General features: G+C 39.1%; 1 protein-coding gene and 1 pseudogene across 7 annotated transcripts in view; both read left to right on the top strand.

The window, feature by feature from the left end:
- The window catches only part of LOC106869551 (IQ domain-containing protein H), a 616,433-nt gene that overhangs the window by 270,568 nt on the left and 330,939 nt on the right, over window positions 1–14,926 (top strand). For all 7 annotated transcript variants that reach the window (XM_052972133.1, XM_052972134.1, XM_052972135.1 and 4 more), the window contains one exon: window positions 13,653–13,833. In XM_052972133.1, the coding sequence (XP_052828093.1) occupies window positions 13,653–13,833 (181 nt within the window). The remainder of the gene's footprint in view (window positions 1–13,652; window positions 13,834–14,926) is intronic.
- Window positions 14,087–14,205, top strand: LOC128249224 (5S ribosomal RNA; annotated as a pseudogene).

Here is a 14,926-nt window from a genome sequence, read left to right as displayed (position 1 = left end):
ATGGGGGACTTCGAATTGGAGTAGGGGTGAACGTGATTTTTAAGATCAGGGTGGCGTGTGGTATGACGTCAGTGTCTGGGGAGGCTGACCGGAAGGGGAAAAAGGGCAGAGGGAACCTCGATCAGGATTCGTGCTCTTTTCGAACGGGGTTGTGGTCAGGACAAGATGTTAAGCGACGGTTATAGGTTTGGGAGAGGCAGATACTATTCCTGGTGTACTTTGGGTCGGGGCAAGCTTCAAGGATTGGATACCGCAAGACAGACTCGCAGTCGAGGAAAGGAAAACCGAGGTAAGGCGATTACATCTACTCGTATGCACACACCACACTCTATACACAGCACTCTGTATACATAGCACCATACTTAAGAAAGAGAAGGAAAAAGAGAAAGTAAAATTGTTGACAGAGAAGGAAAAAGAACGATTATAACAATCCTATAATGAGGCTCATTATAGTTCTGTGAATATATCATTAGAGATATTTCACCTTGTTTTCTAAAAAAATTATTTAAAATTGGACAAAAAGTCATTGGACAAAAAGTCATCGGACAAAAAGACGTCGGACGAAAAGATGTCAGATGAAGTGACGTTGGACAAAGTGAAACTGGACGAAAAGACAAAGCACCAAATACAGGCAGCTCAAGGGTCACTTTTGTGAGTTTTCTTGCAGAATGGAAGCTAGGCTAAAGAGTCTCCTGTGTGCACATGGTCGTGCAAGTTCAGTGAAGTGATGGCGCTCTTCTGACAAAAAGGAACAAAAAGCTTCTTATAGCAGAAACATTTCTAAGTTAATGAAAGTAATTGCATAACTCCTGTTCTTTTGTTATTAATTGATATGTATGTATGTATATATGTGTGTGTATGTATTTCTGTCTCCTTGTTTTGATATCACATGACAGTTATAAATTAGTGTCTTCATTGTACAAGTAGTGCCATTCATTTCTAACCTTCCATGTAAACATGTTCAACCATGAGGAAATATTAACTTACTTGAAAACAGGTGGAGGTTAGCAGCAGAAAAGGAAGCCAACCAACAGATTCTCCTTGACACATGCAAGCATTGTTAAAGCAGTGATATTGATGAAGATGTGTGAGAGCCTGATCTTAGTTTGAATGCTAAGAGGTTAAGCTGTTGCTATCATATGCAATCAAACATACATGTGAATATAAACAATTGTCTTAAATTCTCCTTGGACAAGAAAAGGGGATCAATACAACCACTTTCTGTCCCACAGTACAAATCTTTTGAAATGGCATAAATTACCAGAGAAAGATTGTACATATAGTTACTACTGGCAAGTATGTCACTAATCAGAAAATTCAATTTATGTTTACTTAGTTTTTGGAAAATTAATTCTTAATGCACAAAGCAGCTTGTTCTGCATAAAATGATAGAGTATTCTTTACATGATTTTAGTTGTTAAGTGTTTTTAACCACATTGATTAAGATATTTGTTGCATTTGACCAGACCTACAAGCAGAACGATCAAAATGTAGTTTCATGGATTTCAAGGAATATCTTCCTCCTCCTCCTCCTCCTCTGTAGGATGGAAAAAGTCCAGAGAGCTATTACCTCTGTTGGCAACAAGAAATCTCTTTCTCCAGGAGAGAGGAAGATTGTATGATGCCTGTGTATGAACAACAAGATTACATGGTAGTGAGACATGGATCCTGAATGTAAAGGACATGTGAAAGCTAGAGAGGAATGAAACTAGCATGCTCCACTGGATCTGCAATATTAATGTGCATGTACTACAAAATGTAAATGTATTAACTGAAAAGTTAAGCATAAGAGGAATCAGATGTAGCATGCAAGAGAGAAAACTGCATTGATTTGGTCATGTGATGCACATAGATGACAATAGTTGTATAAAGAAGTGTTGATCACTTAAAGTGGATGGAACTCATGAAAGAGTAGACCCAGGAAAACATGGGACAAAGTACTGAAGGCTGATCTCAAGATGTTGAACCTTATGGAGGAGATGGCACAGGACCAAGAAGATTGGTGTCTTGTTGTGCTCAAGAAGACTTGCCCATTACAGCAAAAATGATATCCTTAAACCTCTCAGATATGCTCCTATGTGTGAAACTATGTCTCCACTCTTCCCTCCCTGATACGTCAGGTATTCCTCCTGTCAATCTATGGTACTGCATGGTCACTGTATTCACACTCAAGAACAAAAAATGCTCATATACCCTCCGAAACGGTCTCCTCACTGAACTACTCTCATTCCTCATCATGCCTATCCACACTATTCCAACTAATTACCCCCTTTCTGTGCCTTCAGCTACTAGCCTTTACCGCTTCTGCTACACTCTATTCTAAACACCTCTTATCTGCTATCATTCTCAATACCTTCTCATATCTACCATCATTACCAACCCCACTATAGCCCTATAGCCCCTTATGTACTGCTATCTCTCCTTCTCTACAGTTCCTACACCTTACACATCTTTCTACAACATCCACTCTCTCATCCCCGCCAATGATCTACTATCCTCATCCTTTCTTGTGCCCACCTTGTTCATTAAGAGTTTGTTTTAGCACCCATCATTAACTTACTCTTATCTCCTTTATTCATATATCTCCTCTATAGCAAGACACTATCATACTTTAACCTTTTGACACCTGGTGTATTTCTCCACCTCTTTTTCTGTCTTGCAAATTACAAGGCAACCTCACTTGTGCTAGTGGCATGAAAAAAGCACCCAATAATTCTGTGAAGTTGTGTTGGTGGCACAAAAAAAAAAAGCATCAGGTACACTCTGTTAAGTGATTGACACTAGGAGAGGCATAGAGATAGAGAAACCATGCCAAATGAAATTGAAGCTTGATGCTATCCTGCAGCTTCTGCTTCCTTGTCAAAGCAGCCTACTCATGCCAGCATGGAAAGTGAATATTAAATTATGATGATGACAATGATAGCATGCAGGGTGAGGAAGAAGGGACAAAGAAATATGTACAAGGGTTACCCAAAAGAAACTGGAATTTTGCAATATTATTTTATTCTCTTAGTTTTACATGTTTACACTTTTATTGCCTTCAAAGTATTCTACATTTGAAGCAATGCATCAGTCCAGATGCATTTTCCACTGTTCAAAGCAGTCCTAGAACTCTTGCAAAGTGATGCTTTTTAATACTTCTGTCATTTTTTTTCTTCATCTCTTCCACATTTGCAAAACGTTTTCATTTGGGGGTACAAAAACATATTGCAGGGAGCAAGATCGGGTGGATAGGGAGCGTGGGTAAATGGGGTCATGCTACTTTTAAAAAACCTGTCTCACACTCAAGGCGGTGTGCAAAGGTGCATTGTAATGATGAAACCATCACTCTCAACTTTGCCACTGGTCAGGGCGTTTTCATCTCTCCGTGTCTTGCAAATGCTTCAGAACTGCCAAGTAATAAGTCTGGTTAACAGTTTGGCCTGGAAGAACAAATACTGTGTGGATAATCCCTTTGGCATTGATGAAACAAATCAGCATCATCTTGACATTGGACTTCACTTGATGAACTTTTTGGGAGTGTGGTGACATTGAATGTTTCCATTGATTTGGTTGCTGCTTTGTTTCTGGGTTGTAGCCTTAGCACCAGCTTTCGTCACCAGTGATGACCTTTAAAAAAAAGGTCTGGATCAACTTCCAGCTGTTCTTTCAGTTTACAACATGCATTCAGTCATGACTGCTTTTGATTTTCCATGAGCAAGTGAAGCACAAATTTTGCTGCAACTCCTTGCTCCAAATTCGTTGTCAGGAGCCCCATAACACACCAGTCATATCAGCAAGTTCATCAGTTGTTTGGTGATAGCCCTCCAAGATCAGTTCATGAGTTTTCATGATGTTTCCATTTGTTCAGTTATCCTGAATGAGGTTAGCCTTCAAACAATAAGTGCCCATTCCTAAAGTGTAAAAACCACTTGTAAACTTTTGTTTTGCTCATGGCAGCATCCTTGTAAGCTGTTTGAAATATGACAACAATTTTGGCTGCTGCTGCTTTCCCCAGCTGTCCTTTCATTTCAGCCATCACAAAAATCAATGAACAGAGGAGATACAATGCAAAACAAAGATGCACTACGTGGCAGTATGACTTCAATTGATGCCACCAGTTGGCAAACTGATCTCTGAGGGTTACATCAAGTGGCTTCTAATGGTGGAAGCCTGAACTACAATGGGCTTGTCACACAGAAAATATTTCTGGTTACTTTTGGGTACTCCTTCATATTTATGTATGTTTCTATTTATCTATTTGTCCATCTGTCTATCTAATTGTTTGTCAGTCTGTTTGTCTGTTTGGCTTTCTGTTTTTCTGTCTCTGTCTAAATATTGTTGCTTTGCATATGTATCAATTTTAGTATACTTGTTCATTTTACAAACCTTAGAGCATATTTATAATTTATAGAGTAAGAGAATTTAACTGTATACTTATTTATATTGCAATTATATTTATGGTTTGAAAATAAGTTTGTACTTTAGGTATATTTATCCTGCCGTTTACACATAAGGCATGTTAAATAATGTTGCTTTTCTTTTTCTCAGTTCAATATGGCTATCTATTTTTGTAAGTGGTAGTAATGTTCAATGGAGGTATGTCATAATTACCCTTTATGAGTTTTCTTGAACATGTGTAGTTTGAGTATTCAGTTTCAGAAATGTCAGAATGAATTATGTTATTTTCTATCCTACCTTTTTGGTTAGTTTTTAGTTTGTGCAGTGTCCATTTGTTTCATCTTTATTCTTAAATTTTGTATATCTTTTATCTTTAACTTGTTTTGGTCATTGAACAGTGGCTATGCTGAAGCACTATTTTGAAGGGTTTAGGCAAACAAATCAACTCCAGTAGTTATTTTTAAAGCTTGGTACTTATTCTATCTGTCTCTTTTAGTGAACCGTTAAGTTGTGGGGATGTAAACAAAACAACACTGGTTGTTAAGTGATGGGGGCAGGGACAAACTAACACAAAGATACACACACACATGTACATGATGGGCTTCCATACAATTTCCGTCATTCGGCTTCACTCAAGGCATTGGTCAGCCTGGTGCTATAGTAGAAGAAACTTGACTGAAGTGGCATACAGTGAACTGAATCCGAAATCATGTGATTATGTAGTTGTGAAGTGAGCTTCTTAACCACACCACCATGCCTGTGTTTAATTTTATTGTGGGTTTTACTTGTATGTTTTACTATTTTGCTGTGTCTTGGGAGAGTCATTATGCCAATAATAAAAACATACATGCAGGTTCAATTCCACTGGTTAAATATCTAATCAACAAACTAATCTATCATTTGTTTAATGTGCTGGTTAAACAGTCAATTGTTAGTTTGTTAGTCAAAGTTCTTTTTTACTGTTTACAACCTTTTCTGTGACTTAGTGACTTCCCTTCTCACTCCAAAATCTGCTCTTTCATTTGTTAGTTCTTTCCATTACATTTTTCCAAATAACTGTACTTTCATCAGTTTTGTTTCTAGCCATATGAGGGTTTTTATTATATTTATTGCTTGCTCCAAATTCTATAGAAAATCTGTAGAGATAACTTAAAAGTAATTGTATCACACTATACTGGGTAGTATATCATAGTTACAAAATGAAATATGGTGTCCCTGCCAGCAATTAATATGATAGATAAGGTGGTTAAGTACATAAACAGAGGGAATGCTATGTGTCTCTGTATTGTGGAGATGCTCAAAACATCTAGAGGGGTAGGATACTTGATTACCATCTGGATGGTTAATCAAGCTATAGTGTTAAACACAATGACTGGTGTAGAAGTATTATCATAAACTGTTACCAAGATAAAAGAGATGATTTAGAGAGAAGAAATCATAAAGGAATCCAGTTACTGTGAAAGTCACAGAAAGAGTCATAACATAATTGACTCGTGACAGAGTGGACTTAGATGAGATGCAATTTGGTTTCATGCCCAAAAGAAGCACTGTGAATACAATTTTATCTTTCTGGTAACTGCACAAAAAATACTTGGCTAAGTGTAAACTATTATTCCTGGTATTTGTTAACTTGGAGAAGGCTTTTGATAGGGTGCCACATTCAGTAATTTGGTGGTCACAAAGGCAAACAGGCTCTAGAAACCATGTACAAAGACACAGTATATCAACAATAATTTCAGTGATGAATTTAGTTTAAGATAGGAGTCCATCAAGGCTCAATCCTCAGTTCTCTTCTATCATCATTGTCTGCAGGCCATCACTGAGGAGTTTAAGATTGGCAGTCTATGAAAACTCCTATAAACCGAAGACTGAAGACCAAGTTTCCATAGCTGAATCTATAGCTGAATTAGAGAGAAATTTTCAGGCATGGAAACTAGATCTGGAATCCAGAGGCTGGAAGGTAAACTTAGTAAAGACTTATTTTTGTGAATAGAAAAGAAGACAGGACCCTCGGAAGTAGCTTTGCTTTACATGCATAATGAGAGTGGATATAAACTGCATATGCTGTACTCAGTGTAAGTTATGGACACACAATTGGTGTAGGAAATCATAGGCAGATTAACAGAGAAAGTAAACTCCATATGTGACTGATGCTCTAGAGCAATATTTACTATGAGCACGTGAGAAATGAATTCTCTTAATTTCTCAGATGGTTCACTAGAAGTAATTGATAGCTTTTGTTACTTGAGAGATGTAATTAGCAGTGGGGGTGGTTGCTCCAAAAGTATAGTGACCAGGGGTAAAATGAGCTGGAAAAACTGCAATAAGGTTCTACTGCTGCTAGAAACAAAGGTCTTTTCCTTCAGCATGAAGGGCAGATTGTATAATGCTTGTGTTAAAACTGCAATACTGCATGGTAGTGAGACATAAGTCTTGAATGCAGAGAACTTGAGAAGACTAGAAAAAAAGAAGCTAGCATGCTCTGTTGGACATGCAATGTACTTATGCATGAGCAAAATCAGATGTAGTGTGTCAAAATGAAGACTACTGATATGGGACATGTAATAGATTTAGATGAAGGCATCTGTAAAAAGAAATGACAATCACGTAATTTGGATGGAGCTTTGGAAGAGGAAGATCTTGGAAAATACAAGTCGAAGTTGTGATGGCTGATCTTAAACTTCATGGACTGGGATGACTGCCCATCTCAATGAAACTGATTCAGGGAGCACAATGTGTGTGTGTGTGTGTATGTGTCTGTATGTGTGTGTGTGTATGTGTCTGTATGTGTGTGTGTGTGTGTGTGTGTGTGTGTGCACGTGTGCATGCATGCATGCACAACTGCCCTTCCCTTCACTCAACTTCCTCTTGAAGCCATCTATATCACCTATCATCTTTTTAACTGCAGTCTTCTGCTACTGTAATAATATGTAGGCAGAACTGCTTACTTCACCAGTTTTTCCCTAATACTACTTAGCTTTCTTACTACTCACAACTATTTCATTTGATATCTTCTCTTTATTCTGAATACTTCTTTTCCATCTATATATTACATTAATTTACCACTAAATTATCTTTCCTCCACCATCTCTCTCACTCTCTCCATTCACTATACTGCCTCTTCCCTTAGAATTCTTATAACCTATCCAGCTGCATATCCTCATTGTCCATCCCCATCCCTTATCCACCATTCTCTACATCCACCCCTCAACCTTACCTTGTATATACAGTTGTCACCTACTCTTAACTGCTTGTCCTTTCTCAACACTTATTCTTCCTTCATTATATTTACTCCCTCCCTATTTTCTTGTCTCTAACTATCTCTCTTCCATATACACTTGAAATATCTATCCACTTATACTCACTAATCTCCTTTCCTCACTCACTTCTACTCACTTCATACCTTGAGGGTTCATCTTGACATGCAATCACCACTATCTTTATTTCTTTCCAGCTCCACCCCATCCTCTCTTTTGTAATGTGAATAGCCATGTAACTCCTCTACAGAAAGAAACTTGTTCTAGTCTTTCCCTGTCATTTACATTTTTAACTCCCTTGTCTCTATTGTAACCTTCTCTATTGTAACCTTCTCTATTGTAGACTCACTCAGTCAAAAGGGATTTTAGTCTTGCAAGTTGCATAGTGACATCCCTAGTGCTGGTGCCACAAAAAAGCACTCAGTACATGGTGTAGTGTTTGGCATTAGGAAGGGCATCCAGCTGTAGAAGTCATGTCACAGTAAGCACTAAAATAATGTAGTCTTTGGAACTGTTGGATCGTGTTAAACCATGCAGCTCATGCCAGCATGGAAGGTGGATGTTAAATAATGATGATGATAGATAAACTAAACTTATTTTAAGAATGAAATTAACAATTCATTATCAACAAATACAAGATTCTGGACAAGACAAATCCCACTTAGTGAACATTTGAACTCATGCTCAAAAACCAAATCTTTCAAATTTCTTGTCTTCCCACTTTATCAATGTACAGTCAATACCACAAATCAAACAAGAATAATAAAGGAAATTTGTTTATTCAAAAATACAAGCCATGGCTGAACAGGCTATAAAAACATTAGTAATGTTGATGATGATGATGATGATGTCTACTTGTACTCATTCTTAAGAAAACCAAAAATCATGTAGCAGCTATCATCTATCTTCTTTGCTCCACACCTCATTATCTTACCTACAAAACACCTTAACAAAGAAGGGATATGTTTTAACATATCCAGTGGGGGTGAACTAGCATGAATTGGAAACATTATTCTATGGCAGAATAATAAATGATAATTATCTATAACACTTTTATATAATAACAACCAGAAAAGACATAATTTCTGACCTATTTCCATATAGCATACACTTTTGAAAATCTAATGTGAAGCTGGCCAAGTGTATTCCTATATTTTAAAATCTAATTAAATTCTATTTAATCTAAAAATATTCTCTATGCATTTTCATCTTCATTTCCTGTATGTATATATACAGACATAAATATATACATATATACATACATAGAATACTTAAGATTAGATTAGTCCTTCACCATGGGTTAGCAACCATTATCTCGGCCTATGCCCCTCAGCCCGGGTTACCTGACGGACAGAAAGACCGATTTTATGACACCCTCTTGCAGACTACCTCGTTGATTAATGACAGAGACCTTCTCTTTGTGTCTGGTGACTTCAATGGTCATGCTGGACAACATTCAGGGGACTTCTATGGCGTACATGGAGGCTATGGTTTTGGTTCCTGGAATGAGGATGGCACCAGACTGGTGGAGTTCTGTGATGCAAATGACCTTATGGTCTGCAATACTAACTTCAGGAAACCTGCCAGTCACCTAGTCACCTACCGTTCTGGCAGGCACACTAGCCAAATTGACTACATCCTCGTCAGGAAAAGGGAAAGATGGCTGCTTATAAATACCAAAACTTTCCCAGGCAAAGAATGTACCCCACAACATAGACTAGTAGTTAGTGACTTCAGGATCATGGCTAAGTGGTTGCCCAGAAGATGACCAGCATAGAAGAGAAGGGTCTGGAAGCTCAAAGATCCTGCAAATGGACAGAGATTTAGAGACTTATTACTTGAAGCCTTTGACGAAATAGAGGGAGATATAGCTTCACACGATGTAGAAGACAACTGGAGGTTTCTACCGGACAACCTGCTGAGGGCCACTGACCAGATCTGTGGATGGTGCAAAGTCCCCTCTCGACCCAAAATAACGTGGTGGTGGAACAATGTTGTTGACAGGGCTATTAGACAAAAGAAACAGGCTTGGAAGGTCTGGAAGAACGGTGGTAGCAGGGAATTGTATCAGACTGCCAGAAGGGAAGCTAGGCGACAGGTTTATTTAGCCAGAGGGGAAGCAGATAAAAAAAAATTTGCCAATGTTCTGCGCTGTGAGGACCAAAGACTTGAGGTATTTCATGTTGCAAGACAGTGTGTGAGAGAGAATCGTGATGTCATGGGAGAGAAATGTGTTTGCATGGATGATGGTACACTTGCACTAAACAAGACTGCAAAGAAAAAGGTTTGGAGACGCCACTACGAAAGATTGCTCAATAAAAAGAATGAATGGGAGAAAGAGAGTCTGCCGAATGTCGACCCAACAGAGGGACCAGCTATCCGAGTTGACAGTACCAGGGTAGATAAAGCAATTAAGAGTATGAAAACAGGGAAAGCCCCCAGCCCATCAGGAGTCACTGCAGAGATGCTCAAATATCTGGCAGTGTTGGCTATAGCCTAGTCACGCATATAGTTAACCAGGTGATACACAAAGGAGTTATACCCAATGACTGGTGTAGCAGCACCATAGTCAACTGCTACAAAGGTAAAGGTGACGCTTTAGATACAAATAATTACAGAGGTATCAAGTTGTTAGATCAGGTAATGAAAGTCACAGAGAGGGTCATAGCCCAACTAATTAGGGAGTGAGTCACTTTAGATGAGATGCAGTTTGGGTTTGTGCCAGGGAAAAGCACCACAGATGCTATATTTCTGGTTAGACAGCTGCAGGAGAAATACCTAGCCAAAGATAAACCTCTGTACCTGGCTTTCGTTGACATGGAGAAAGCCTTTGACAGGCTCCCCCGATTCCTTATCTGGTGGTCAATGAGGAAAGTAGGGATAGAAGAATGGTTAGTGAGAGCTGTCAGTAAGGTGAGGGTTGGCAATGAGTACAGTGAAGAATGCCGGGTAGAGATCGGGGTCCACCAAGGTTCTGTCCTCAGCCCCCTTCTATTTTTCATAGTCCTCCAGGTGATAACAAAGGAATTCAAGACAGGATGTCCCTGGGAGCTCCTCTATGCTGATGACCTTGCACTAATTGCTGAATCACTATCAGAATTAGAGAAGTTTCAGGTGTAGAAGCAAGGACTAGAATCGAAGGGCCTTAGAGTCAACCTAGCTAAAACCAAAGTCTTAATAAGTAGGAAGGTAGAAAAAACACAAACCCCTTTAGGTAAATGGCCCTGCTCGATGTGTAGAAAAGGCGTAGGTTGAAACTCTATAAGATGTACTTAGTGCAAGTTATTGACACATAAGAGGTGCAGCAATATCAAAGGCAGGTTAACTAGGAAGTTAATTTTTGTATGTGGCAGATGTTCAGGAGCAATAAACACTGTAAGTGTGAAGAAAACAACTTCTGCCACATTCCAGGGAAAAAGTAGATGTAGTTGATAGCTTCGCTATCTAGGTGACCAAGTTAGTAGTGGGGGAGGGTGTACTGAAAGTGTAGCTGCTAGAATAAGAATAGCCTGGGCAAAGTTCAGAGAGCTCTTACCTCTGCTGGTGACAAGGGGCCTCTCACTCAGAGTAAAAGGCAGACTGTATGATGCATGTGTACGAACAGCCATACTACATGGCAGTGAAACATGGACCGTGACTGCTGAGGACAAGCGTAAGCTCGAAAGGAATGAAGCTAGTATGCTCCAATGGATGTGTAATGTCTGTGTGCATACTTGACAGAGTGTAAGTACCTTGAGAGAAAAGTTGAACCTAAGAAGCATCAGTTGTAGTGTGCAAGAGAGACGATTGTGCTGGTATGGTCACATGGTAAGAATGGATGAGGATAGCTGTGTGAAAAAGTGCCACACTCTCGTGGTTGAGGGAGCCTGTGGAAGAGGCAGGCCCAGGAAGTCCTGGGATGAGGTGGTGAAGCACGACCTTTGAACATTAGGCCTCACCGAAGCAATGACTTGTGACCGAGACCTTTGGAAATATGCTATGTGTGAGAAGACCTGGCAAGCCAAATGAGACCAAAATCCAAGGCCTCTGCCAGGGATGTAGCCAGTCCACTTATGCATACTTTTCCTTCATTGGAAAGTAAACTATGCTTGTGAAGACCTGTTGAGGCAAGTGAAATCGAAATTGAACTAAATTCGAGAACTGGCCCCCATGCCAACGTCTCTTTCATTGGACACTAAACTCCGCTTGTGGAGACCTGTTGGGTCAAGCAAAAGCGAAATCGTGATGGCACCACCGTTTGAGCGTGATTGTTACCAGCGTCGCCTTCCTGGCACGCGAAAAGTCATTTGAGCAAGATCGTTGCCAGTGCCACTGGACTGGCACCTGTGCAGGTGGCACGTAAAATACACTATTTTGAGCATGGCCGTTGCCAGTACCTCCTGACTAACCTTCGTGCCGGTGGCACTTAAACGCACCCACTACACTCTCGGAGTGGTTGGCGTTAGGAAGGGCATCCAGCCTTAGAAACTTTGCCAAATCAGATTGGAGCCTGGTGTAGCCATCTGGTTCACCAGTCCTCAGTCAAACTGTCCAACCCATGCTAACATGGAAAGTGGATGTTAAACGATGATGATGATGATGATGATGATACATAGACACTTACATACATACATGTATGTGTGTGTTTGTGTGTGTGTGTGTGTGTATATACATGTATACACACACACACACAAGCACATATAGTGGAACTGAAATCATGTGATTGAGAGGCAAACTTCTTAACCACACAGCTCTGCCTGAGCCTCATCATAGGCTTGTCAGTGCATGTATATAATCATCATTGGTTTAATGTTCACTTTTCCATGATTACATGGGTTGAATGAAATTTGTTTAAGCAGATTTTCTATGGCCAGATGCCCTTCCTGTCACTAACTCTCACTTGTTTCCAAGTGAGATAATATTCTCCCATGATCAGATATGGAAAATTGAAAGTAAAGGACACCGGTTGCATGACTGTGACATTTGCTGCACTTGCTTACAACTATCACATTATGTCAAGGCAAGGAGACAGTAACATTCAACCTTATCACACACATACACACACACACACATACTTGCATGCACACATACACACACATGACAGGCTTCTTTCAGCTTCTGTCTTCTAGATTCATTCACAAGGCTTTGGTCACCCCTTGATCTCCAAAGTGAATTGAACATGAAACCACAAAGCCATGCCTGTGTGTATTTCTCTCTCTCTCTCTCTCTCTCTCTCTCTCTCTCTCTCTCACACACACACACACACACACACACACACACACACACAAACATTATTGTCAGTAATTTTGAAAATTTAAGAGTGATAAATTGGGTATATTATATTTATTGATAATTTATTACACTATAATCACATCATGGCCAAGTTACCTACTCACTTCATTCCAGAGATGGAAATTCAAATCCAGCAATTATCAGAAATGACTCAAATAAATGAAATGGTATGTGCTCTTTGAACCTGGAGGCTTGAAAATGTCATATCTGTCATATTTAGTTTATGGGTTTTAGGGTTAGTGTAAAAAATCAGAATGAAATTTATGAAAGATATCACCCATGCATTGAACAGTGATGGCATATGTGACCTTGTAGGCCTTTTTATTCCAGATGTACTCTGTAAGAAATTCACCACAACTGGCTTTATACATGCAATGTATATGTGTATATATGCATGTGCTAGTTAATGCTACTGAATTAGAGTTCATTCCTCACAAAATTAAACAATTTTGAAACATACTGTTCCAAAGGATTTAGTCTGTTATGTGCAATGTATATATGCATGTCCATCTTGTATCTCTTGTCTTTGTGAGTGTAGAATTCTCGAAATAAAGTTTTCTTAGTTCAGTCCCAGTAAAAAGTTGTGACAAATAGAGACTTAATTGTCAATAACTAGTGCTTTGAATTCCAGTAAAAAATGTGAAAAATTGTGTAAAATAATGCATAATAATTCATCTGAAATGTGTTTCATAAAATATAATGAGAAAACTTTAATCTCTTAAAATATGTATATCTATCTTTCAGAATATACCACTTTCAATCTCTGAGAAAGATGCCCAAAAGGGAATCCTTAATTTAATTGAGAGAGGTTTGATACCTTCAGCTGCTCAGTTAAGTTTAGAACCTTCTCCAGTCTCATTAAAAACTATTAAACCTTTGGAGGGAATTATGACTGAAAAGAAGAAAGTAACTCCTACTTTATTTGGTAAGATTACTTTTTATTTCTACACATCTGTCTTATAAACTATACCTTTTATCTTTCCCTAAACATTGCCACTTGTCTATTCTTTCTTCTCTCAAAATGGCTACTTTAATGAAAATAAGACACTCATGGCATTCATATGTATGCATGCACAGAATTCAAAACAATTACAGACTTACTGTAAGGTAGTATAAAAGTGTTAATGTGGGAGTGGATATTTTCCCAAAGACTTATTATAGAGAAATAATTACACAACATAAATGGCCATATCACATTGAAAGCACTGGTTCTTGTCCGATCACCAAAGTTAAGCATTGTTGGGCCTAGTGAGTACTTAGTTGGGTGACCGCTTGGGAAACCTAGGTGCTGTAAGCATCTCACAGGCTGTGTGGTAAGAAGCTTGCTTCCCAACCACATGGTTCTGGGTTCAGTACCACTGTGTGGCGCCTTGAGTTAGTGTCTTCTACTATAGCCTCAGGCTGATGAAAGCCTTGTGAGTGGATTTGGCAGATGGAAACTGAAAGAAGCCCATTGTATATATATATATGTGTGTGTGTGTGTGTCTGTGTTTGTCCCCCCACATCATTTGACAACTGATGCTGGTGTGTTTACATCCTCGTAACATAGCGGTTTGGCAAGAGAGTCTGATAGAATAAGTACCAGGCTTACAAAGAATAAGTTCTGGGGGTCAATTTTTTCGACTAAAGGTGGTGCTCCAGCATGGCCACAGTCAAATGACTGAAACAAATAAATGAGTAAGAGAGTAAAGTGATCTGGAAATCAATAAGTGACCTCTATGTGGTTACTGAATTTGGTAGCAATAGCAGCCCAATCTCACTAGAATCACAATCTACCATTTTAAAGATTGATGGATATACTGGATAATGTAGTCCTAGAGGCATTATAAGTGGACAGGGATGAGATGTTCATGGCTAAAATAATTTTCATCATGGGTATGCTGTGTAAGGCATGATCAGGACCTAAGCAACAACAGTGTGAATTAAGAGTCCCAAGACAATTGATTAAATTAAATTAATGTACACACACACACACGCACGCACACGCACACACACACACTCTCTCTCCCTCCCTCCCT

The sequence above is a fragment of the Octopus bimaculoides genome, chromosome 12, assembly GCF_001194135.2.
Source record: "Octopus bimaculoides isolate UCB-OBI-ISO-001 chromosome 12, ASM119413v2, whole genome shotgun sequence".
Classification (NCBI taxonomy): domain Eukaryota; kingdom Metazoa; phylum Mollusca; class Cephalopoda; order Octopoda; family Octopodidae; genus Octopus; species Octopus bimaculoides.
This window is presented reverse-complemented; position numbering and strand designations above follow the sequence as displayed.